Source organism: Scyliorhinus torazame, chromosome 10 (assembly GCF_047496885.1).
Source record: "Scyliorhinus torazame isolate Kashiwa2021f chromosome 10, sScyTor2.1, whole genome shotgun sequence".
In the NCBI taxonomy this organism is placed as follows: domain Eukaryota; kingdom Metazoa; phylum Chordata; class Chondrichthyes; order Carcharhiniformes; family Scyliorhinidae; genus Scyliorhinus; species Scyliorhinus torazame.
Window position 1 is genome coordinate 8738920 of NC_092716.1, and position 25765 is coordinate 8764684.

Consider the following 25765-nt stretch of genomic DNA (forward strand, 5'->3'; position numbering starts at 1 on the left):
TGCAATACCGAGGGAGTGCTGCACTGTTGGAGGTCCTCAGAGGGGATGTTGAATGGGGGGCCCATCTGACTCCCACAGGTGGATGAAAAGATGATGAGCCATAATTTGGAGGTGCACCGTGTGTTCTACGTCATGTTCTGGGCCAATATCCATCCCTCAATCAATATTACATTTCGACGATTGTCATTTTTTTGGAGAAACTGACATGTTTCTCTGACATGACATCGTAAGAAATAGGAACAGGAGGAGGCCATTCAGCCCCTCGAGTTTGCTCCGCCATTCAATAGGATCATGGCTGATCCGGCATTCCTCACATCCCCTTTCCTGCCCTTTCCCAGTAACCCTTGATTCCCTCACTGATCAAGAATCTATCTCAGCCTTAAATATACACCAGGACTCTTCCCCCACAGCTCTCTGTGCAAAGACACTCGACCCTCTGAGAGACATAACTCCTGCTTATCTCAGTCTTAAATGAGCAACCCTTCATTCTGATACTCTGCCCTCTGGTCCTGGAATTTCCCATGAGGGGGAAACATCCTCTCAACATTTACCCTGTCAAGTCCTTAGAAATCCGATACGTTTCAATGAGGTCACCTCACATTTTTCTAAATTCCAATGAGTCCCAACCTGTTTAACCTTTGCTCCGAAGACAGTCCCTCCATACTGGGGATCTTCCTAGTGAACCTTCTCTGAACAACCTCTAATGAAATATCTTTCCTTAAATAAGGAACCAGAACTGTTCACGGTGCTCCAGATGTGGTCTCACCAGTACCTTGTACAGCTGCAGCAACTTCTCTTGTACTCCAACCCCCTTGAAATAAGGGCCAACATTCCATTCACCTTCCCGATTACCTGCTGCCCCTGTGTGCTACCTTTCTGTGTTCCGTGCACAAGTTTCCCCAGGTCCCTGTGTGTTGCAGCTTCCTGCAGTTTTACCCCATTTAAATAATAGTTATTTTGTTCTCCCTTCCAAAATGAACATCTTCACATTTTCCCACTGAAAATACACCATCTGCCAGCTTTTGCCCACTTATTTAACCTGCCAATATCCCTTTGTTTATATCCCTCTCGAAATTTGTTGTTCCACCTATTTTTGTGTTATCTGCAAATTTGGTACAATCGCTTCCTTCCCCCAAGTCATTAATAAATATTGTAAACAGTTGCGGTCCCAGCACTAACCCCACTGGTTACAGGTTGCCAACCTGAAAAATAACCCTTATCCCTACTCGCTGTTCTCTGCCCATTAGCCCAGGCATTGTCAAACTCGGGGGCGCGACCTGCGGGTGAGTCGCGGGCGGGTGTCGAGAGGGTCGCGGAGCCGTCCATCGCGGGGCTCCCGATCGCGCAAATCTGCGTGCAACAGCCGGCTGTTACTAACGCTGGCTGCAAGCGGCCTTCAAAATGGCAGCAAACATGTAAAATAAATGCGGCCGCACTGCGCATGCGTGCCCACTCATCGGCGCGCTTTTTGTTTTACAAGTTCGGGGGTGTTTATTCATTTAATTTTTATTTTTTTCATATATTTTATTCATTTTATTATTATTTTTTTTACAAGTTCGGGGGGACTTTATTTGATAAAATTTTACAGGAAAAAAATGCAGAACTTTGGACAGATGGAGACTCCATACTTTCCGACACCGGAAGGCTTCACCTTCATCCAACAGGTTCCATTGGAGGAGCGTGTACGAGGGCCAAAGGGACCCAAAACCATTTCCTCCATTTTTGTCAGCAGCAAACAAGGTAAGAGAAAATGGTGGGTCGCGCAGGTCGGCCGGCGTGGGTCTCGAAGTTTGGCCGGGTTGGGTCCGGTTGGTAAAAATGGGTACCCGGAAAAAAAATTTGAAGAACACTGCATTAGCCAATTCTCTTTCCATGCCAATATACTACCTCCAACATGGGCTCTTGTGACTTAATCAGTTGTGAAGTACCTTGCGAATGCCTTTGGAAGTCCAAATACATCACATCTACTGGTTCCCCTCTATCCACTCTGGTTGAGACTTCCTCGAAAACCCCAATAAATTAGTCAGACATTTCCCTTTCATGAAGCCATGTTGACTCTGCTTGATTACATTATGATTTTCAAAATGTGCTGCTATTACTTCTGTAATAAATTAATTCCAATATTTTTCCAACAATAGATGTTTGGCTAATCGGCCAATAGTTACCTGCCTTTTGCCTCACAGTGCCAGAGACCCGGGTTCAATTCCGGCCTTGGGTGACTGTGTGGAGTTTGCACGTTCGCTCTGTGTCTGCGTGGGTTTCCTCCGGGTCCTCTGGTTTTCTCCCACAGTCCAAAGATGTGCAGGTTAGGTGGATTGGACATGTTAAATTGCCCCTTAGTGTCCAAAGACGTGTAGGTTAGGTGGCATTACGGGAATAGGGTGGGGGAGTGGGCTTAGGTGTAGGGTGCTGTTTCAGAGGGTTGGTGCAGACATGATGTGCTGAATGGCCTCCTTTTGTACTGTAGGGATTCTATTGATGGTTATGATATTTACTTGCTCCCCGGTATTCTTTAGTATTAATGGGATGTTTGAAGTATCTTGCACTGTAAAGACTGATGCAAAATATCTTTACCTCTTCTGCCATTTCCTTGTTCCCCATAACTATCTCCCCAGATTCATTTCCTATGGGGTCTATGCTCACTTTGGCTTCTCACTTCCTTTTTATATATTTAAAGAAGCTTATATTGTCCATTTTAATATTCCTTGCTATTTTACCCTCCTAGTTTATTTTCTCTCTCTTTATTATCTTTTTTTTTCGTTTCAAAATAATTTTATTGAAACAAGTTTGACATATCAAGGAAAAGACAGAAGTGGGTTAAAAAAGCTGCTTGCGAACCTCGTGCAGGAACATCAAAAATAAGACAATAAATGTATTTTTTTTTAAAGTCACAAAAATAAAACTATGTTCAGCTTCATCCAGGCTCTGGAGACACTCTGGTGACTGGTGTGCTCCAGGTTCTCAAACAGCAAAGAAATGGCAACAAAATGTGGTCATCCCAAAGTCAGAGACTGGCATGCTGAGAAAGGAAGGTCCTTATCCTCTGCAAAAGTTCCTTCTTCACACTGTCTGGCACGAGAGTTCTCCCTTTAGGAGTGATTTTGGCCACCAAATCATCAACCTCTTTTCCCTGATCGCATCTTTACAGTGTGCTTTCAACTGACCTTTCCATCCACATTCGGTCAGCTTTGCTCGGAGCAGCTCCTTCAAACGTTCTCGTTCTGCCTCAATCAACTTCTGGTTTGTAGTTGCTCGGAGTTGGGCATCTTTATTCATTTCAGAAACCTAGTAACGACACTCAGAGCCGTCGCCAGTCGCTCTCTCCGCGCTGAGCCGGGTGTTTAGTTGATGAATGGGTGGTCTCTGGGCCGGGACTACAATTCCCGGCCTCTCTTTATAGCCCTCCTTTACTCGATTCTGAATTCATCCCAATCTTCGAGGTTATCACTAACTATTTGATTTGATTTATTATTGTCACATGTATCAGTATACAGTGAAAAGTATTGTTTCTTGCATGCTGCACAAACAATGCATACCGTACATCGGGAAGGAAGGAGAGACTGCAGAATATAATGTTACAGTTATAGCAAGGTGTTGAGAAAAGATCAACTTAATACGAGGTAGGTCCATTCAAAAGTCTGATGGCAGCAGGGAAGAAGCTGTTCTTGAGTCGGTTGGTACGTGACCTCAAACTTTGGTATCTTTTTCCTGATGGAAGAAGGTGGAAGAGAGTATGTCCGGGGTGCGTGGAGTCGTTAACTATGCTGGCTGCCTTTCTGAGGCAGCGGGAATTATAGATAGAGCAATGTATGGGAGGCTGGTTTGCGTGATGGACTGGGCTACATTCACGACCTTTTGTAGTTTCCAGCGGTCATGAGCAGAGCAGGCTCCATACCAAGCTGTGATACAACCAGAAAGAATGCTTTCTATGGTGCATCTGTAGAAGTTGGTGAGGGTCGTAGCTGACATGCCAAATTTCCTTAGTCTTCTGAGAAAGTAGCCTCATTTGCTTTTTCTTTCATATTAATACTCTCCTTAACTTCCGTGATTAGCCATGGTTGGTTCATCCCTCTCTTAGAATCTTTCCTGTATACTGGGTTATATTTTTGCTGAGTCATGAATTACCTCCTTAAATCTCTACCACTTTGTTTACTGTCTTTCCTGCCAATTTATCCGCCCAGTCCACTTTAGCTAACTCTATCCTCATTTCATTGTAATTCCCTTTATTTAGGTTTAACAGTTGTTTCTGACCCACATTTCTCACACTCAAACTGGACATTAAATTCTAGCATGTTATGATCACTACTGCCTAGGAGATATCTTACTCTGCGGTAATTTATTAAACCTGTCTTATTACCCATTACCAGATCCAAGATAGCCTGTTTCCTAGTTGGCGCTATGGCACATTGCTCTCAGAAACTATTCCTAATGTACTTTAGAATTTGTTGTTGTAGCAACCCTTTCCAATTTGATTAACCCAATCAACATGGAGATTAAAGTCACCCATAATTATTGCTCGAGTCTTTTTACATGCTCCTGTTATTTGTTGATTTATACCCTTTCAGGGGAGACCTGATAGAGGTATACAAAATTATGAGGGGCAGAGACAGAGTGGATAGTCCGAGGCTTTTCCCCAGGGTAGAGGGGTCAATTACTAGGGGGTAAGGTTTAAGGTGAGAGGGGCAAGGTTTAGAGTAGATGTACGAGGCAAGTTTTTTACGCAGAGGGTAGTGGGTGCCTGGAACTCGCTACCGGAGGAGGTATTGGAAGCAGGGACGATAGGGACATTTAAGGGGCATCTTGACAAATATATGAATAGGACGGGAATAGAAGGATACGGACCCAGGAAGTGTAGAAGATTGTAGTTTAGTCGGGCAGCATGGTCGGCACGGGCTTGGAGGGCCGAAGGGCCTGTTCCTGTGCTGTACATTTCTTTGTTCTTTCCTGAAGTGTGGCTACTGTTTGGGGGTATGTACACTACTTCTACCAATGTCTTCTTTCCCTTGCTGATTTTTACCTCCACCCAAATGGACTCTACATCATCCGAGTGTAGATTGTCTTTCACAACTGTCCTCATTTCATCCCTTATTGACAGTGCTACCCCACCACCTTTTCCTTCTCTCCTGTCCTTCCGAAAGGTCAAATGTCCCTGAATATTACGCACCCAGTTTGGAGCTCTTTGTGACCATGTTTCCGTAATAGTTCTGAGATGATATCCACTTACCTTGATTTGCACCGTCAGTTTGTCTATCTTATTCCGAATGCTTTGTGCATTAAGATGCAAAGCCTTTTGCCATTTTTAATCATCCTAAGTTTTCTATGTACTGTGCCCCTGCACCCAGTAGAACACAAGAATGTTGAATACCAAAAGATCACAACAACTTAAACTGCAGAAATAAAAGGTGCTGAATGGTCAGCCAATTCTGATCATTGCACAGCCGGGGAGATGTCAGGAACATCAGCTGTTTGTTCCGTGATATAGAATTTACAGTCCAGGAGGCCATTCGGCCCATCGAGTCTGCACCGGCTCTTGGAAAGAGCACCCTACCCAAGGTCCACACCGCCACCCTATCCCTATAACCCAGTAACCCCACCCAACACTAAGGGCAATTTTGGACACTTATGGGCAATTTAGCGTGGCCAATCCAGCTAACCCGCACATTTTTGAACTCCAGCGATTGGCTAATTGAATTGATCGGCGGGTTCATTTGGTTGTTTGTAACGGGCAGCGTGCAGACCGTACTCAGCCAGCCTGCGCTGGCAAAACCCAAAACAAAGCATCTTCTGGTAGTTGTGATTCTGCAGCACATGCTGAACACTCCTGAGTGCGCTAACAGCTATACTAAAAACTCATTTCAGATAGTCGAGTTTTTAAATGTCATTTTTTACCCTTGCTAAAAGTGGCACATTTTCATACACAGGCGCCCGTTGCGCCCTTTTTTATTGAATTACGGGGGAGCTTGTGGAGCCTACCGTTCTCCGTTGCTTTCTCCATGTCAACACCATGGCCAATCAGAGTCAACTTGCCATCGACTTGCCTTCTCAATAATTGTTTGAAATTTAGTAGTCTTGTGTTTGCCTTGAGGAGTGCGAGGTGAAAAGTTTCGGCAACTTTCAAGTTAGCGAGATTCAAATTCTGTGCGGCCAAGCTGTTGGCTGATTGCGATCTTGTTGATCGTGGGATCTTGCTGTGCACAGATCGGCAGCCGCGTTTCCTACATTGCAACGGTGACTACACTCCAAAAGGTTCATCATTGGTTTAAAGAGCTTTGGGATGTTCTGGGGCAGTGAAAGGCAGCACAGAAATGAAAGTCTTTATTTCTGCATTCGCCAACCCATCTACCGTTTCAAACAATGTGATGTCATTAATATTTGTGAATAAAATTGGAACAAGTTCAGATTTTATGTTCCCCATGGTCCATTGCTCACATAAAAACTGAAAGAGCAGAACTTTCTCATTCCCGCCCCACCAGAGCCTCACTATCTGTTGACGTCATTTCCTCCTCCTGCCTGCTACGATGGATAATTTTAGCAATTTATGTTTTTGTTTCCATTCCGTCTGATGTTCGTGCTTTTTTTTTCTCAGCCTTTCGATTCCGAAAATTTCAAAGAGGCATAACACATCACTCACCAAACTCAATATGCTGGGGCCATGCTAAGTAAACAACACTTCAAGGCCAGAGTGTTACATTGTCAAAGGTCAGCAGTGAAGGAGTGCGTCACTGTCAGAGGGTCAGTACTGAGGGAGCACTGCACTGTCAGAGGGTCAGTACTGCGCGAGTGCTGCACTGTCAGAAGGTCAGTACTGAGGGAGTGCTGCACTGTCAGAGGGTCAGTACTGAGGGAGTGCCGCACTGTCAGAGGGTCAGTACTGAGGGAGTGCGTCACTGTCAGAGGGTCAGTACTGAGGGAGCACTGCACTGTCAGAGGGTCAGTACTGAGGGAGTGCTGCACTGTCAGAGGGTCAGTACTGAGGGAGTGCTGCACTGTCAGAGGGTCAGTACTGAGGGAGTGCGTCACTGTCAGAGGGTCAGTACTGAGGGAGCACTGCACTGTCAGAGGGTCAGTACTGAGGGAGTGCTGCACTGTCAGAGGGTCAGTACTGAGGGAGTGCTGCACTGTCAGAGGGTCAGTACTGAGGGAGCGCTGCACTGTCAGCGGGTCAGTACTGAGGGAGCGCTGCACTGTCAGAGGGTCAGTACTGAGGGAGTGCTGCATGTCAGAGGGTCAGTACCGAGGGATTGCTATTGCTGCACTGTCAGAGGGTCAGTACTGAGGGAGTGCTGCACTGTCAGAGGGTCAGTACTGAGGGAGTGCGTCAATTTCAGAGGGTCAGTACTGAGGGAGTGCGTCAATGTCGGAGGATCAGTACTGAGGGAGTGCTGCACTGTCAGAGGGTCAGTACTGAGGGAGTGCTGCACTGTCAGAGGGTCAGTACTGAGGGAGTGCCGCACTGTCAGCGGGTCAGTACTGAGGGAGTGCTGCACTGTCAGAGGGTCAGGACTGAGGGAGTGCTGCACTGTCAGAGGGTCAGTAGTGATGATTTATTACATTGCCAGGTGCTGTATATCAGATCTGATGCTAAATTCTGGCCCTCTCTCAGGTAGATAAAAAAAATCCCACAATTGCTCCTTTGAAGAGCCAGGGGAGGTTGCTTGGGTCTTCTCGCCAATATCTATCCCAGAACTATCATGATTTTTGAAAAATGGTTTATTCAGTCATTTTATCACTTTACAATTGATGTGATCTTGCTGTGCACAAACTGACTGTCATGTTTCCAATATTACAACAGTGACTACACATCAAAATCATACCTCATTAGCTTTAAAACATGCTGAGGTGGAGAGAGGTGTTAAATAAATGCAGGTCCTTTCTACCTTCTTGAAGAGAGCAAACAGTGGGAGTCAACAGGGGCAGGGTGTGGGGTGGGGAGGACGTGTAGCAATAAAATGTAGCCTCACCTGGAGTTCCCTTCCTGTTCCTCTGCAAATCTCCATCCTCCTTAATACGGCATCTTCAAACTCCCTCTTTGTGCAAGATTCTGGTCCCCTGTCCTCGTGTCTGTCCAGGTGACTCAGTGTCACATATTTAGCATGTTGCCATATAGAATCTTGGGATCTTTGACTATGTTAAAGGTGCAATACCAAAGGCAGGTGATTGTATATTCACAATATTTCGCTTTTTGCGTGATTTGTTCAAAGTTGCGTAGACTCCGATAGAGAGCAGGTCTGGAGACGGGAGTGAAATTTGCTTTGACATTCGGTCAACATTTTAACGAGAAAGTTTCCTGTTTAAAAATGGGGTAAAGATCCGCTTCCCAGGTGCGAAGAGAGCTTGGTTCCCGTCAAAGAGGGGTCTGTGCAGCGGAAGTAACACTCCATGGGGAAAGGATCAAAACGCAGGATGCTGGGTTGGGGAGCCCAGGTTCCTGAATCCGAGAGCAGGAGGCGGGAATGTCCCAGAGCGACCGATCCGGTAGCGCGAAGGACGCGGTTAAAGCTCTGGAGGTAAAAGCAAAGTTGACTTTTCAGGTCGACGACCTTTCGTGAGGAACTGGGGAAACTTCACGAGATGGAACAGGTTTCTTCAGGAAGCGCGGAGGCAGGGAAATGAGATGGGGGCAGCAAGTCCGAAAGGGGAAGTTTACGTTGGGCTGTCATTTTAATTCTCAGCCGCACTGATTGTAAAACGAAAACAAAGTACCTCGGAGACCGGAAATAAAAACAGAGAATGCTCGAAAAACTGGAGGCACCTGTGGCGAGAGAAACAGAGTTAACGTTTCGAGTCTAATATGATGGAAGAAGTCATATTGGGCTCGACGTTAACTATTTTTATTTTAGCGTCCACGGTATTTTTGCTTTGGGATAAATAGCTGGCCTGCGTTCACTGAGGGTGGGATCTCTCTCTCTCTGTCTCCGTCTCTTGTTTTACAAAGAGGTGTTGAGGTTACATCACAAGCATTAATACAGGCCCGTGCAAAAGTGCTTCAAATTTAATACAAAGAAATGGATGGGTGGCTAGCGGAAAAGCACTGGGTAAGTTCTTCACCGTCTTTACACCGTGCTTCAATCGGAATCAGAATCTGCCACTTCCTCTTCACCTTGAGAGACAGGGAGAGAAACAACGGTTAGAAACATTAAGGAAAATGTTTAATTCATTCTACCTTGTAAGAGTTTGGTACGGTCAGTTAGTGAGTGAGGAAATCGTAGGAACAGGTCCTGCTCTGGAGATGCGAACTCTGTTGTGATCCTCCCAGTGCAGCACTGAGGGAGCCCTGCACTGCCAGCGGTTCCGTCTTTCTGGTCAGACTTTAAAACAATGCACCGCCGTCTATCCTTCCAGTACTCTACTGTTCTCTCGAGTGATAATACCGCGGCATCTCTTGCATCTGTTGGAAGGCAGTCGGGACTTTGATTCAATGTCTCATCTTGAAAGACAGAGCCTCTGACAGTGCAGCATTCCTTCAGGATCACACTGGGTTAGATACTTGGGGTTTCTGAAGCGAAACTTAAACGTCTCAATGTCTGTGACTGAATCCAACATGACCTCGACAACATTGGGCTGGTAGGTGGCAAATAACATTTGCACCACATGGTAATAAATTTAGAGTACCCAATTATTTTTCCCCAATTAAGGGGCACTTTAGCGTGGCCAATTCACATTAACACCCTGCACGTCTTTGGGTTGTGGGGGTGAAACCCACCAGACACTGGGAGAATGTGCAAATTCCAGACAGATAGTGACCCGGGGCCGGGATCGAAGCCGGGTCCTTGGTGGTGTGAGGCAGCAGTGCTAACCACAGTGCTACCATGCTGCCCTTGTTAATGAGCATCTAACAAGAGAGAATCTAACCATCTTCCAAAGATGGTCAACTGCATTACCATTATCGAATCTCCTACAGCTGTCGGTGTGGCTATTGACCAGAAACCGAACTGGACTAGCCATATAAGTACAGCGGCTACGAGAGCAGGTCAGAGCCTGGGAAGTTTGACTCCCCAAAGCTTGTCCACCTTCTACAAAACAGGTGGGATGAAGTACTCTTTTGCCTGGGTGAGTGCAGTTGCAACAACACTCAAGAACCACTGTGCACGGTTGCTTCACAGCGCCAGGGTCCCAGGTTCGATTCCCGGCTTGGGTCACTGTCTGTGCGGAGTCTGCACGTTCTCCCCGTGTCTGCGTGGGTTTCCTCCGGGTGCTCCAGTTTTCTCCCACAAGGCCCGAAAGACGTACTTGTTAGGTGAATTGGACATTCTGAATTCTCCCTCAGTGTACCCGAACAGGCGCCAGAATGTGGCGACGAGGGGATTTTCACAGTAACTTCATTGCAGTGTTAATGTAAGCCTACTTGTGACAATAAAGATTATTATTATCCTCTGGCATATCTGCACTCCTCCAATTCTGGCTTCTTAGACGTACTCCAGTTTTAAAATTTCTGCACAATTGGCAGATGCGCCTTAAGCTGACCTTTGTCCTGAGCTCTGGAATTCGTTCCTGAAACTCCTCCACTGTGCTCGCAACCTCTAAAAGCTTGATTAAGGCTCATGGGCACCAAACCCCTTTTGTGGCTTAGTATCAACATTTGTTTGATAATCACACCTGTGAGGCACCTTGAGATGTTTCCCTTTGTTAAAGGGTCTTAGCTACGTGGAAGCTGTGGAGTTGCACTAAGAGGTAGGAGCGGGAACTAACGTTGAGGAGGTGCATTTGCTCTTTCCTTACCTGTGGATTTTTTGATGGTTGCCGTGTGGGTGGGGAGGTCCTGGGGGTTGATGAGGCTGATCAGGTGATTGCAGATGTAGTAGAAATCGAAGGCAAACACAACAGTTGCAACGAAACCAAAGACCTTTTATTAATAAAAGGAACACAGTAAAAGGTATTACTGATTTGAGACAACAGCGGGTGAAGATAGAATCTGATCCGAGCCTGACTCAAGGTGTGAAGATACTCACTCCAGCTGTTTTCGAAGACGCCGAGCTCTTTGTAATGGCGTAAATCGAGATAGCGAAGAAAATGACAGCAGCAGTTACGCATCGCAGGAAATCCTGAAGGGTTTTTTTTTGCAAAATAAAATAATTGAAGTATGTTTAAGGAAATTGCACATGAAAACAGAGTTAGCAAAGTTTGTCAAATGAACTTGCTACGACGGTTAGTGCCAGGAATTAAAGCAAGGGTCACAGGCAAGTACATGTATAGGTAGTGCAGTGAAGTGGAAGGTCTAGAATAGAATCATAGAATAATCATAGATCCCTACAGTGCAGGAGGGCCATTCAGCCCATCGAGTATGCACCGACCCTCTGAAAGAGCCTACCCCGGCCCACTCCCCCACCCTATCCCTGTTACCACACCTCATCTTTAGACACGATGGGGCAATTTATCATGGCCAATCCACCTAACCTGCACATCTTTGGACTGTGGGAGGAAACCGGAGCACCCGGAGGAAACTAAGGCAGACACGGGGAGAACATGCAAACTCCTCACAGACAGTGACCCGAGGCCGGAATCGAACCCGGGTCCCTGATGCTGTGAGGAAGCAGTGCTAACCGCTTTGTCACCGTGCCGCCCTGGCCTGTTACAATAACGATGGAGACAATATTTATATACTTTCACACCCTCTGGGTGTTGCAAAGAACTTCACAGCCAATTAAGTAATTTTTGAAGTGTAGTCCCTGTCATAATGTAGGAAATGCAAAAGCTAATTTGTGCACAGCAAGCTCCCACAAACAGCAATGTGATAATGACCAGGTAATCTGTTTTTAACTGTGGGGGAAGGGATAAATCATGGCTAAGACACCCAAGAGAACTCGTTTGTTGGTCCAAACAGTGAGGATCAAACAGGGCCATGATTTGAACATCTCCCCGAAAGACAGTACCTCCAGGAGGGCTGCACTCCCTCAGTACCGCACTGGGACTGTCAGTCCACACCATGTGCACAAGTCTCTGGCCTAGGAACTGAACCCATTGACCGTTTCAAGATTCTTGGGGGATTACAGGATGATCTAATCGAGGTGTTTGAGATGATCCAAGGATTTGATCGGGTCGATAGATATAAACTATTTCCTTCTGTGGGGAGTCCAGAGCAAGGGGGCAGGACCTGGAACTGAGAGCCAGGCCGTTCCGGGGGTGATGTCAGGGGACCTGGAACTTTCTCCCCCAAAAAAACATTAAGGCTGGCGGTCAACTGGAAGTTTCAGAACTGAGCTTGTCGGTTTTCCGTTCGGTGGGCACATCAAGAATTATGGAAGCAAGTTGGAGGGCAGCGCAGTGGGCTAGCCCTGCTGCCTCGCGGTGTCGAGGTTCGATCCCGGCTCTGGGTCACTGTCCGTGTGCAGTTTGCACATTCTCCCAGTGTCTGCGTGGGTTTCGCCCCCGCAACCCAAAGTTGTGCAGGGTAGGTGGATTGGCCACGCTAAATTGGCCCTTAATTGGAAAAAAATGAATTGGATACTCTAAATTTAAAAAAATGGAAGCAAGGTGGGTGAATAGGGAGTTAAGAACAGTCATGATCTCACTGATAGAATAGGGTTGAGGTGCTGAATGGCCTCTCCCTCTGTCCCTATTCTGTGCTCAGGAGTGAGCATTTGAACCTATTTCGAGACTGGAGTGGTATTGGCTGAGCCAAGCTGTCATGTAGAACTGTCCCAGCGCGGAGGGTTCAGATGCTAACTGTGCCGCTACCTAATGCTAGCAGTGACTGACCAACGCGCTAGCAGTGACTGACCAACGCGCTAGCAGTGACTGACCAACGCTGTACATCTAGGGATACAGAGATGTCTTACTTACGATCAATGGGCCATGGAAGCCTGGGAAATAGTCGATGTATTTTGTCACATACACGTAATAGGCGCAAAGGGCCAGCAGGAACTCGATGAGTGGAGCGGTCATGAAAGCTGCCATGGGTGATGCCAAATAACAAATGAAAATGATGAAGCTCAGAACCTGAGACGAGAGAAAGCGGAATAAGAACGTGCTGAGGGTGCACAGGTCGCAGGCGAGTGAAATCAGTCAGTGAACATTGTCCTTAGAGTTGTCAATCAGAGTCACAACCCTCCCCACCCCTCACACTGGACCTAGTTAGTTATAGGATCTTGCAGCACAGAAGGAGACCATTCAGCCTATTGTGTCTGTGCTAGCCCTTTGAAAGAACTACCCAATTAGTCCCAGCCCCTCGGTCTGTACTCTACCCGATACAAACGACCGCAGAGAAATGCTGTTTGACTCAATCAGCCAATCACGAGGGTGCATGATCGATACACCTGGGATCGCACTGGCACGTGTAAATTGTTGTGACTGTTTGAAGTTTGGCATTCTTGTAATTGTCCGGATAAGGGCAGGATGAAAAGCGTCAGCAACCTGTCTCTTTTTTTAGCAGTGTTCACATTCTGTACGATCAAGCAATCTTCCAGTGTTCCCGTACCCTCTTTGCATCTCTCCTCTGGCTGATCTGAACTGGGGCAGTGGTTCTCTGGTGGTAGGGGGGTCTTGGAGTTACAATTGTCCCCGTTCCCCAGGTGAGGGAAAGGGAACGATCCGCGTGCGTCTCTGCCCAGGGTTGGGAGGGCAGGCTTGCGATGCCCTCTGTGGTACAACAGCCCGACGAGGACGGCCCATCCATGCTCAGGCGTGAGGGGATTGGCATTTTTTGGTGTTGAGTCAAACTGGGTGGCACGGCAGCACAATGGTTAGCACTGTGGCTTCACAGCGCCGGGGTCCCTGGTTCGATTCCCGGCTTGGGTCACTGTCTGTGTGGAGTCTGCACGTTCTCCCCGTGTCTGCGTGGGATTCCTCCGGGTGCTCCGGTTTCCACCCACAAGTCCCGAAAGACGTGCTGTTAGGTGAATTGGACATTCTGAATTCTCCCTCTGTACCCGAACAGGCGCCAGAATGTGGGAACTCGGGGATTTTCACAGTAACTTCATTGCAGTGTTAATGTAAACCTACTTGTGACACTAATAAAGATTATTAATAAATGGAGCTCTCTCGATATATTAAACCCGGCACCAGCCCAAGCAAATGCCCCACCCCACCCCTTTCAATGTCTTGCTGTCAAAAGATATTCAGCTCTCGCTCCTGCCAAAATAATCTGTCCGATGCCCAGTGTTTTGTTTTGATATGGCCAGTGAAAATCCAATTATAAGAGAATGATACAGATCACAGCGATTGCACAGGACTTACCAGCTCAGCTGCCAACATCAACCCTTTGCGGGAAGTTAGGAAAGTTTTATCCGGGATAAGAGTCCTCAGTCCCCGCGAGGGCGATTCAGCAGCTTCCGACACCTCTGACTCCCCCATGGCAGCAGCAGATGTGGAGGAGGGAGGGAAGGGGGGGAGGAGGTGCGGGTCGAGGTAAAGGAAATTAACTATTTCAGGACTCTGTTTTTTAGGGTAAAATTTAAGCACTTTTTTTGGGAAAAAAAAGGGGGAGCTTCAGCGGGAAACGGAAATCAGTGAGTTTGCGGAAACTTGGGATCCTCCAATCTGAGACAATGGGGCGACTTGCAGAGAGAGAGAGAAAATCCTCCGGACAGACAGGAAATAAAATGAACCAACACAATGAGAGAGATTCTCAAAACCCCGGGCAAATGTTTTTCAACTTTGCATCCAAAAATAATGCAAAGCAAAAAGTCCTTGAAACTTTTGCAACAAAGCCTTTTGTAAAAGAAAAACTTTGCAAAAGCTTTGCAAATGAATAAAAAAGTTATGAAAAAAAACTTTTTCCCAAAAATCTTCGGACATAATCGCAAAGAGAAGTTAGTGCATCACATTATTTTGTTGCAAAAATCGTTACGAAAGTTCTGCAAAAATCTTCACGGCGAACTTTTTAAAATATCTTTGCAGAAAAAAGTCTGAAGAATTTCGCAAAGTTCCACTTCCACATTTAAATCGGCTGCAAAACGGAAACTCTTGTGTTTCATACAAAACTGTTGGAGCTGCAAAATTCAATTCTCATTCAAACTTCTCGGCCAGTTTGGAAACTTCTGGGGTTTGAAATGTGAGCTCAGTTTAGCAGCTCTCGGGCTGCAAGCTTGCAGGAGCCAGCCAGCCCATCGCTCAAGATGCTGTGAACAGTTCATTTCCTGTGACATTCAGCACGTTTGAGCAGATCGGGCAACAAGAGCGAGTTATTGAACAAGATTCAGCAGCAGAGGTCTCTTGACTACATTTAGGAGGGCAGAGCGAGCTTCAGTTTCTGAGGAGCTGGCATCATGCGCCAATGCGGCACTCCCTCCCTGCTGTACTGGGGATGTAAACCAGGAGAATGTGCCCAGGTCTCTGAGGTGGGACTGATGTATGAGGCAAGATTGAATCGGTTAGGATTGTATTCGCTGGAGTTTAGAAGAATGAGGGGGGATCTCATAGAAACCTATACGGCTGGATTCTCCACCCCGCCACTTTTGTGTCCCGACCCGCCAGTGGGTTTCTCCGTTACGCCGGCCGGCCAATGAGATTTCCCATTGTGGGGCAGTCCCACGCCGTTGGGAAAACCCCGGGCGCTGGCAAAACGGAGAATCCCGCCGGCGGAGAATCCCGCCCATAAACTTCTAACAGGACTGGACAGGGTAGATGCAGGAAGGATGTTCCCGATGGTGGAGGTGTCCAGAGCCAGGGGTCACAGTCTGAGGGTACGGGGTAGACCATTTAGCACAGAGATGAGGGGAAATTGCTTCACCCAGAGAGTGGCCAGCCTGTGGAATTCGTTGCCACAGGAAGTAGTTGAGGCCAAAACATTGTGGGCGGGATTCCCCGCCCCGCTGCACCCGTTTTCCTGTGCAGCGTGCTCCCGTCGCCATCGGGATCCTCCGACCCGTCAACCGGCCAACGGGGCTTCCCATTGTGGGCACCCCCATGGCGTCGGGAAGTCCACGGGCGTGCGTGCGCTGGTAGTGAAGCGGAGGATCCCACCGGTAGAGAATCCGGCCCCGGATGTTTTCCAGAAGCAGTTAGATATAGCACTTAGTGCAAAGGGGATCAAAGGCTATGGCGGGAAAGCAAGATTAGGCTATTGAGTTGGATGATCAGCCATGATCATAATGAATTACACTTTGGAAGGAGTAATTTAACAAGGAAGTATACTATGAATGGTCTGACACTGGGAAGTTCCGAAGAACAAAGGGACCTTGGCGTGTTTGTCCATAGGCCTCTGAAGGCAGAAGGGCAGGTTAATCGGGTGGTGAAAAGGGCATATGGGATACTCGCCTTTATCAATTGAGCCATACATTACAAAAACAGGGAGACCATGTTGGAGTTGTATAGAACATTGGTGAGGCCACAGCGGGAGCACTGTGTGCAGTTCTGGTCGCCACATGATAGGAAGGATGTGATTGCACTAGAGGGGGTGCAGAGGAGATTCACCAGGATGTTGCCTGGGATGGAACATTCAGGTTATGAAGAGAGGTTGGATAGGCTTGGGTTGCTTTTGCTGGAGCAGAGAAGACTGAGGGGTGACCTGATCGAGGTGTACAAGATTGAGGGGCATGCCCCCCTTACCCCCCACCGCCATACCCGGGGAGGGGGGAGAGAGAGTGGGAAAGGGAGTAAGGGTTAGGGGAGTTGGGGGTATGGGGAGATGGGGGCAAGGGGTGTATGGAGAGGTGGGGGTAAGGGGGGTATGGAGAGGTGGGGGTAAGGGGGTATGGAGAGGTGGAGGTAAGGGGGATATGGGGAGGTGGGGGTATGGGGAGGTCGGGGTATGGGGAGGTGGGGGTATGGGGAAGCGGGGGTAAGGGGGCATGGGGAGGTGGTGGTAAGGGGTATGGGAGGTGGGGGCAAGGGGCGTATAGGGAGGTGGGGGTAAGGGGGTATGGGGTAGGCAGGAGTATTATGGGGTTTGTGTGGGCGAATAAGACCCCGAGAGTAAGGCAAGGGTTCCTGGAACGCTGTAGGGACCGAGGAGGGTTGGCGCTGCCAAACCTGGGGAGCTACTACTGGGCAGCAAATGTGGCGATGATCCGCAAGTGGGTTATGGAAGGAGAGGGGCCGGCATGGAAGAGGATGGAGATGGCGTCATGTAAAAGAACGAGCCTGGGGGCGTTGGTGACGGCACCGCCACCGCTCTCGCCGACAAATTATACCACGAGCCCGGTGGTGGCGGCAACGCTAAGGGTCTGGGGCCAGTGGAGACGGCACCGGGGTGCAATGGGAGCATCGGTGTGGTCCCCGATCAGGGGTAACCACCGGTTTGTCCCGGGGAAGATGGACGGGGGGTTCCAGAGCTGGCATCGGGCAGTGATTGGAAGAATGGGGGACCTGTTAATCGACGGGACGTTTGCGAGCCTAGGGGCACTGGAGGAGAAGTTCGAGTTACCCCCGGGAAATGTCTTTAGATATATGCAGGTGAGGGCTTTTGTGAGGCGACAGGTGAGGGAATTCCCGTTGCTCCCGGCACAAGAAGTTCAAGATAGGGTGATCTCGGGTGTATGGGTCGGGGAGGGCAAGGTGTCGGAAATACACCAGGAGTTGAAAGAAGAGGGGGAAGCGCTGGTAGAAGAGTTGAAGGGTAAATGGGAGGAGGAGCTGGGGGAGGAGATCGAGGAAGGGCTGTGGGCTGATGCCCTGGGTAGGGTTAATGTAGGGTTAATTCCTCCTCCTTGTGTGCCAGGCTCAGCCTGATACAATTTAAGGTGGTCCACAGAGCGCACTTGACGGGGGCGAGGTTGAGTAGGTTCTTTGGGGTAGAGGACAGATGTGGAAGGTGCTCAGGGAGCCCGGCGAACCATGTCCATATTTTTTGGTCATGCCCGGCACTGGAGGGGTTCTGGAGAGGAGTGGCGGGAGCAATATCTCAGGTGGTGAAAGTCCGGGTCAAGCCAAGCTGGGGGCTAGCAATATTTGGAGTAGTGGACGAGCCGGGAGTGCAGGAGGCGAAAGAGGCCGGCATTCTGGCATTTGCGTCCCTAGTAGCCCGGCGAAGGATCTTGCTAATGTGGAAGGAGGCAAAGCCCCCCAGCCTGGAGGCCTGGATAAATGATATGGCTGGGTTCATAAAGTTGGAGAGGATTAAGTTTGCCTTGAGAGGGTCTGCGCAGGGGTTCTACAGGCGGTGGCAACCGTTCCTAGACTATCTCGCGGAGCGTTAGAGGAAGGTCGGTCAGCAGCAGCAACCTAGCGGGGGTGGGGTGGGGTGGTGGGGACGTCCTGGGAGGGGGGTGGGGGGGTGGGAGGGGGGGGAAGGGGGGACTGCCTGGGAGGGTGGATGAGCAAGAGATAACATGAAGGGTTGAGGAAACTGGCACGTATGGGTGAGGGCCAGTGTACAAAGCTGTGTAAATATATCATTTTGCCATGTATATATCTTGCCCTGCGCGATTTCTCATTTTTTTAAATTGTTACGATGGCGGGGAGGTTATTGTTTGTAAGGGAGAAAAATTGTGTTAAAAAACTTTAATAAATATATATATTTTTTAAAAGGGGGTATGGGGAGGTGGGGGTAAGGGGGTATGGGGAGGAGGGGGTATGGGGAGGTGGGGGTAAAGGGGGAATGGGGAGGTGGATATGGGGTGGTGGGGGTAAAGGGGTATGGGCAGGTGGGGATATGGTGAGGTGGGTGTAAGGGGGTAATGGGGAGGAGGGTAAGGGGGTATGGGGAGGGGGTATGAGGAGGGGAGTATGGGGAGGTGTGGGGTAAGGGGGTATGGGGAGGTAGGGGGTATGGGGAGGTGGGGGTATGGGGAGGTGGGGGTTAGGGGGTAGAGGCAGGTGGGGGAAAGGGGGGTATGGGGGTAGGGGGGTATGTGGAGGTGGGGGTTAGAGGGGTATAGGGAGGTGGGGGTTTGGGGGTATGGGGAGGTTGGGGTATGGGGAGGTGGGGGTAGGGGGGTATGGGTAGGTAGGGGTTAGGGGGTAGTTAGGGGGGTATAGGGAGGTGGGGGAAAGGGGAGTGTGAGGAGGTGGGGGTAAGGGGGTATGGGGAGGTGGGGGTAAGGGGGTATGGGGTTATGGGGAGGTGGGGTTTAGGGGATGTAGGGAGGTGGAGGTTTGGGGGGTATGGGGTGGTGGGGGTATGGGGAGGTGGGGGTAAGGGGGGTATGGGGAGGTGGGGGTAAGGGGGTATGGTGAGGTGGGTGTAAGGGGGGTAAGGGGAGGAGGGTAAGGGGGTGTGGGGAAGTGAGGGTATGAGGAGGTGAGTATGGGGAGGTGGGGGTAAGGGGGTATGGGGAGGTGCGGGGTAAGGGGGTATGGGGAGGTGGGGGTACGGGGGTATTGGGAGGTGGGGGTAAGGGGTTATGGGAAGGTGGGGGTATGGGGAGGTGGGGTTTGGGGGTATAGAGAGGTGGGGGTAGGGGAGGTGGGGGTTAGGGGGTATGGGGAGGTGGGAATTAGGGGGGTATGAGGAGGTGGGGGTAAGGGGGGTATAGGGAGGTGGGGGTATGGGGAGGTGGGGGTTTGGGGGTATAGGGAGGTGGGGGTTTGGTGGGAATGGGGAGGTGGGTGGAATGGGGAGATGGGGTAGGGGGGAATTGGGAGGTGGGGTATGGGGAGGGGGGAGGTGGGGTATGGGGAGGTGGGGGTGAGGTAGGGGTAAGGGGGGTATGGGGAGGTGGGGTAAGGGGAGGTGGGGTCAGGGGGCATAGGGGAGGTGGGGGTAAGGGGGTATGGGAGGTGGGGGTAAGGGGGTTTGGGGAGGTGGGGGTAAGGGGGGTATGGGGAGGTATGGGTACGGGGGGTATGAGGAGCTGGGGGTATGGGGGTATATGAGGAGGTGGGGGTAAGGGGGTGTATGGGAAGGTGGGGGTAAGGGAGTTATGGGGAGGTGGGGGTAAGGGGGGTATGGGGAGGTGGGGGTAAGGGGGGTATGGGGAGTTGGGGGTAAGGGGGGAATGGGGAGGGGGTATGGGCAGGTGGGGGTATGGGGAGGTGGGGGTAAGGGAGATATGGGGGGTAAGTGGAGGTGGGGGTAAGGGTGGGTGGGATAATAGGGAGGTGGGGGTAAAGGGGCAATGGGTAGGGGAGATGGGGGTGAGGGGAATAAGCAGTAGGGGAGGTGGGGGTAAGGGGAGATAAAGAGTAGGCAATGTGGCGGTAAGGGAGTTATGGCGTGGTCTGGGGGGTAAGTGGAGGTGTGGGTAAGGGTAGGTGGGATAATAGGGAGGTGGGGGTTAGGGGGTGGCATTAATGGGGAAGTTGGGGAAGGGGTGGGGGTAATTGGAGGTAGGGGATAAGGGGGTTGGGGGAGGTAGGGGGTTTGGAGAGGTAGGGGTTTCGAGGAGGTAGGAGGTAAGGGGAGGTGGAGGTATGGGGTGGTGGGGGTTAGGAGTGGGAAGGGGAGGTGGGGGTGAAGGGGTAATGGGTAGGGGAGGTGGGGGTGAGGGGAGTAAAAAAAAAAAGATTGCGGGGCATGGCCAGGGGGGATAGGGAGCAGCAGTTCCCCTTAGTTGAAGCGTCGGTTACGAGGAGACACAAGTTCAAAGTGAGGGGTGGGAGGTTTAGGGGGGATTTGAGGAAAAACCTTTTTAACCAGAGGGTGGTGAGGGTCGGGAGCGCACTCCCTGGGAGGGTGGTAGAGGCGGGTTGCCTCACATCATTTAAAACGTACCTGGATGAGAACTTGGCACGTCTTAACATTCGAGGCAATGGCCCAAGTGCTGGCAAATGAGGTAGGCAGGTCAGATGCCTTTCATGTGTCAGTGCAGACTCAATAGGCCGAAGGGCCTCTTCTGCACTGTATTATCCTGTGATTCTGTGAATGGCGGAGTAGATGCGAAGGGCCGAATGACCTCCGCCTGCTCCTAGTTCCTATGTTTTTATGTTACCGTAAATAAACTATTGTAAATCTGTCAACCACTGAACATCATAAGGTGAGAGTGACAGATGGTTAAAATGGTTAAGATTTTGAAGCACTTCACGGTTGAGCCTTTAACGATTAACCGAAGGAACAGCCTAACTTCCGTCTCTCTGTGTCTAAATCACTACTTCTCGTATATCTGTGTCAATCTCCCTACGTACCTTTGCAACTCTAATTGTACTTTGGTATAGGAGAGCGCTGAAGTTGGGGGAAGACAAACATTACTGGCAGGCAGAGAAACACAGTGAAAATTAAAATCGCTTATTGTCACAAGTAGGCTACCTTGGGTAGGGTGCTCTTTCCAAGAGCCGGTGCAGACTCGATGGGCCGAATGGCCTCCTTCTGCATTGTAAATTCTATGAAATGAAGTTACTGTGAAAAGCCCCTAGTTGCCACATTCCGGCGCCTGTTCGGGGAGAGGGAACAAAGAGGGAGGGGAAGGGGAGAGACTGGGCCAGACTGGAATAGAAAGAGAAACAAGGAAAACAAATAAATTCCTGGGGATAAAGGGAAAAATGGGAAAAAGAATCATACATTCGGAGAAACCCAGGAGAAAAGAGACTTGCAATGCACAAGAGAGACGCTGAAAAGAGCACGGAATGGCACTGGTGCGGAGATGGAGCCAATCAGACTTGGAGGGAGATGCAGGGTAACTTGGAGGGAGATGCAGGGTAACTTGGAGGGAGATGCAGGGTAACTTGGAGGGAGATGAACATTCATAGGGAGAGAGGGAAACTGAAACGATTATGGATAGCCCAGACATGGCGGGGGTAGGGGGTTTGGAGTGAGAGAGAGAGAGGATGAGGGGCGTATCTTGTTCTCTGTGCTCCAGTTACTCTGCGCCGATGCAGCCAGGCGCGCGCTTCCTACCTCCTGTCTCACCCAGTCTGAGGAAGGATGCAAAGCCCATGGAGTGAGATCGTGAGGACCAAGCAGGCTCATGTATCACATTAAAGGTGAGCGATCGTGGCGTGGGTCGCGATGGTCAACCAGTTGGCCAAAAGTGGGCCCCGGGGGAAAAAAGTTTGGAAAACACTGTTCTAAACTCCAGTGGTTACAGGCCCAACCTGTTCACTCTCTGGTTAGAACTGCGACCTCACAGCGCCAGGGTCCCAGGTTCGATTCCCGGCTTGGGTCACTGTTTGTGCGGAATCTGCACGTCCTCCCCGTGTGTGCGTGGGTTTCCTCCGGGTGCTCCGGTTTCCTCACAGTCCATAGATGTGCAGGTTAGGTGGGTTAATGGGGATAGGGCGGGGTACTGGGTCTAGCTAGGGTGCTCTTTCAGAGAATCATTGCAGACTTGATGGGCCGAATGGCCTCCTTGTGTACTGCAGGGATTCTATGATAAGCCAATATCTATTATTGGGGATAGAAATTGCCTCCGCTAATTGCCTCTCGATGTAATGGATTTTTTCCTTTAGGGAGCATGTGCTTCACCGATGCTGCAGGGGGTCCCACTAGTTATACTTTCAGAATATAAAGAATTAATCAGACAGGTTTTTTGAGTTTAAATCAAAGAACGAGATAGGTTTATTGACCCTACTTCCATTTTAAAAATTAGATAAGTTGTAACCCACATTCAAACGTCACTCCCCCCCCCCCCCCCCCCCCCCCCCCAACACACACACACACTAGTACAGACGATAGAATATGAGGATAGACTTTACTTACAGATTGTGAAGAAAAGAAATGATCAAAGAAATATTCGATGGACTGTCCTTTCGCTGGTTTCGATGAGGAGATTCCACACTGTAGCTGTTTTGTTTCGTTGTCTTTCCGGGTGTAGCAGTGCGGAGCTGATTTCCACGTTTTATCCCTGAAAGGTTTTGGTTTGCAGTAGATTTTATCTTTTACCCATGCAACATCCATGCACAATATTTCCAAAAGCTTTTCCCAGAGCTTTTCAGCCTTCCAGCATATCCTTCTGATCTCCGCTCTGATGGCCTCTCTCTGCCTTGGTAAACCAGTTCCTAAAGTCCTGCTGGCTGTATATTCCAGAGGAATTTGATTTGATTTTGATTTATTGTCACATGTACCAAAGTACAATAAAAAGTATTTTTCTGCAGCCAAGGGAACGTGCAGAGTATGTACATAGCAGACAGAAAAGAATAATCGACAGAGTACATTGACAAATGGTACATCGATAAACAGTGATTGGTTACAGTGCGGAACAAGGGGCCAAACAAAGCAAATACATGAGCAAGGGCAGCATAGGGCGTCGTGAATAGTGTTCTTATAGGGAACAGATCAGTCCGAGGGGGAGTCGTTGAGGAGTCTAGTAGCTGTGGGGAAGAAGCTGTTCCTATGTCTGGATTTGCGGGTCTTCAGACTTCTGTACCTTCTGCCTGATGGAAGGGTCTGGGAGATGTAGCCACCTAAATTGGCCAACTCCCGATTTAAAATGGCGAATGGCAAAGGCTGATGGGAAAGTCAGCCAACATAGACAGAAACCAGCAGCTGCAGGTTTGCTGTGTATTTACCTCTGCAAAAGCCAGACAACATCGATACCAGCGGCCATCAGCATAACAAAGTAGCAGCCATCTGCATACAGATGAGCAATCCCCGGGAACAATAAGTAACATTTTGGACACACAAAGCAAAGCCAGACTCCTCGGCGCCAGCAGGAGCCAACACAATGGAGGTGAATGAGCACCTCAAGACCGCCCATCGATCAGGGAACTGCTCCAGTATTGGAGAAAATCGAACCAAGTGATTGGGACAAAGTCCAATCACTTGGGACCAGGTACAGGGTCCGCCCCGAAAGGCGGGAAGCCCCTGGGGACTATAAGAGTTGAGCCCCAAGTTCAAATTGCTCTCTTCTTCCTGCCCGGGTCACCCAGCAACACAAACCAACATTGACCGTGACCGGTGCAGGGATCGTCGACTGACGTAAGTCTTAATTCAACGCTCGCTACGAGATAGGCGCTCCGAGCTACCAATCCGTACCAACTTCGAATCCCGCAGACTCAGAACCCGAACGAAAGGCCATTTGTTCCCCTGACCTGGTGGGCCAGTCCGAAGCTAAGTATAGGCCTGTTAGTTGTAGAAGTAGCTTAGACGTAGAATTTGTACATGAGTAGCGATTATTGTGTATAATAATTTGATTTAAATCTTACTAATTGGTGTATTGAGTTATTGATCATTTCTCGGACTTGAACCTCGTGGCGGTATCATAAAGATACCTGGCGACTCGAGAGCAAAGGTAATAAAACAGCAATTGAACCAAGGAGAAAATCAGCAACAAAGAAGGCAAAGCCTGGGTGGGAGGGGTCTCGGACAATGCTGTCTGCCTTCCTGAGGCAGCGGGAGGTGTAGACAGAATCAATGTGGGGGTGGCAAGCTTGTGTGATGCGTTGGGCTGAGTTCATCACACTCTGCAGTTTCTTGCGATCTTGGGCCGAGCAGTTGCCATACCAGGCTGTAATGCAGCCGGATAGGATGCTCTCTATGGCACACCTGTAGAAGTTTGTGAGAGTCGATGCAAACATGTCGAATATCTTTAGCTTCCTTAGGAAGTAGAGACGTTGTTGGGCTTTCTTGACTGTTGCATCAACATGAGTGGACCAGGACAGACTTGGTAATGGTGACTCCCAGGAACCTAAAGCTATCGACCATCTCCACTTCGGTGCCATTGATGCAGATGGGGGGGGGGGGGGGGGGGGGGGGGTGATGCTATGCTTACTGAAGTCGATGATCAGTTTCTTGGTCTTTCCAACATTTAGAGACAGGTTGTTTTCAGTATACTATGCAACCAAGTGATCTATCTCCCTTCTGTAGTTCTGTAGTTTGATTATCATGTGTGCTGTAGAACTGGTAATTACATTTTTGATGTCTCATCTTTGAAACTTTTGCTAAGCTTCAGGTGGTGTGAGAGCCAACAGGAGGTGGATCTTCCACACTCCTCAGGAGCATCGGAGTGTCTGTTCCCATTGGATGAAATGCATGTTGTATATTCTGCTGGCGAGCAGTTTCCCATTGTCTTTGTCGGATTACAGTTTAGTGTTTTTATTTTTATAATAATACCAGCTAGAAATAGAGAACTAAAAATTGTAATTTCTGTCAAAGAAATCCCTTGACCAACATCACTAAAACACGTAATTTTGTCATTATCTCATTACTCTTTGTGGGAGCTTGCTGTGCACAAATTGGCTGCTGTGATTCCTGCATCACAATAGAAACGCCAATCAAGAAATACATCATTGACTGTAAATCACCTTGGGACATCCTGAGGACTTTCAGGACATTTGGCTTTGGCAGGCAAAACTGTTATGGGTAGCTTTTTCCCAACTTGCTTCCATTAAACCGTAACTTGCCCTGATTATGTACTGATAACTAAAGTCCTCTTCCAACCAGCTTCCACAGCAAAACACTACTGCCCATTGATTAAGATCAATGACGAGATTTTGGAAAAGGTGGATCAAGTTGACACGGCACCGGGAGCAGATGAGACACGTCCAAGGATATTGAAGGAAGTGAGAATTGTTGCTGCCCTCTGCTGGCGGCAACCGACGAAACAGACAAATCAGTCCTCGCAACTATTTGATTTCAAATCTTTTATTTAACTCACTTAAGACTTCAGTTATATCGCTTCTCGGCCTTTTGGCTAAGATCAAGTGTCTGTAGATTGAGCCTTTGGGTTCAGATCTGGTATGTCTCTCTTGTGGGGACCATAAATTCGATTCAATTTGAATTAGTTTTTTGGAGCAGGCGAGGAGCTGGATTAGGGGTTCGCCCCTGACCCACACTCTGAGCCCTGGCTTGGTAACTCAGAAAAGGAAAAATTTAAAAAAAAAAAGACTTCAGTTATGTGTTTATTTGAACAGTTACATAAGTTTGAAGACTCACAGCTTGAACTATAAAATACTACCCAGTAGAGAGAACTTGTCCAGGCTCCGTCTGGAGGGTGTGTGCTGTCAGCTTCCAAACTCAGGGTCCTGTTTTACGATTGGTGATCCCAGGGATATCGCTGTTGAATCTCAGAAGTCC

At 49.0% G+C, this 25765-nt stretch overlaps 1 protein-coding gene, 1 non-coding gene and 1 pseudogene across 2 annotated transcripts; 1 reads left to right on the forward strand and 2 right to left on the reverse strand.

The window, feature by feature from the left end:
- Window positions 1-1720: 1720 nt before the first annotated feature.
- On the reverse strand, window positions 1721-5801 carry LOC140430353 (transcription and mRNA export factor ENY2-like; annotated as a pseudogene).
- Window positions 5802-7692: 1891 nt separating this feature from the next.
- On the reverse strand, window positions 7693-15071 carry cmtm3 (CKLF-like MARVEL transmembrane domain containing 3). Its single transcript, XM_072517810.1, has 5 exons — window positions 14173-15071; window positions 12781-12936; window positions 10950-11042; window positions 10720-10843; window positions 7693-9100 (listed from the first exon to the last, which is right to left on the reverse strand). The coding sequence occupies exons 1-5, from the start codon at window positions 14287-14289 to the stop codon at window positions 9066-9068; spliced, it is 525 nt and encodes a 174-aa protein (XP_072373911.1). The 5' UTR covers window positions 14290-15071; the 3' UTR covers window positions 7693-9065.
- A 10291-nt stretch (window positions 15072-25362) lies between these two features.
- Window positions 25363-25557, forward strand: LOC140384994 (U2 spliceosomal RNA). Its single transcript, XR_011933263.1, has one exon. It is a non-coding gene; the product is annotated as a U2 spliceosomal RNA (small nuclear RNA).
- The last annotated feature ends 208 nt before the right edge of the window (window positions 25558-25765 follow it).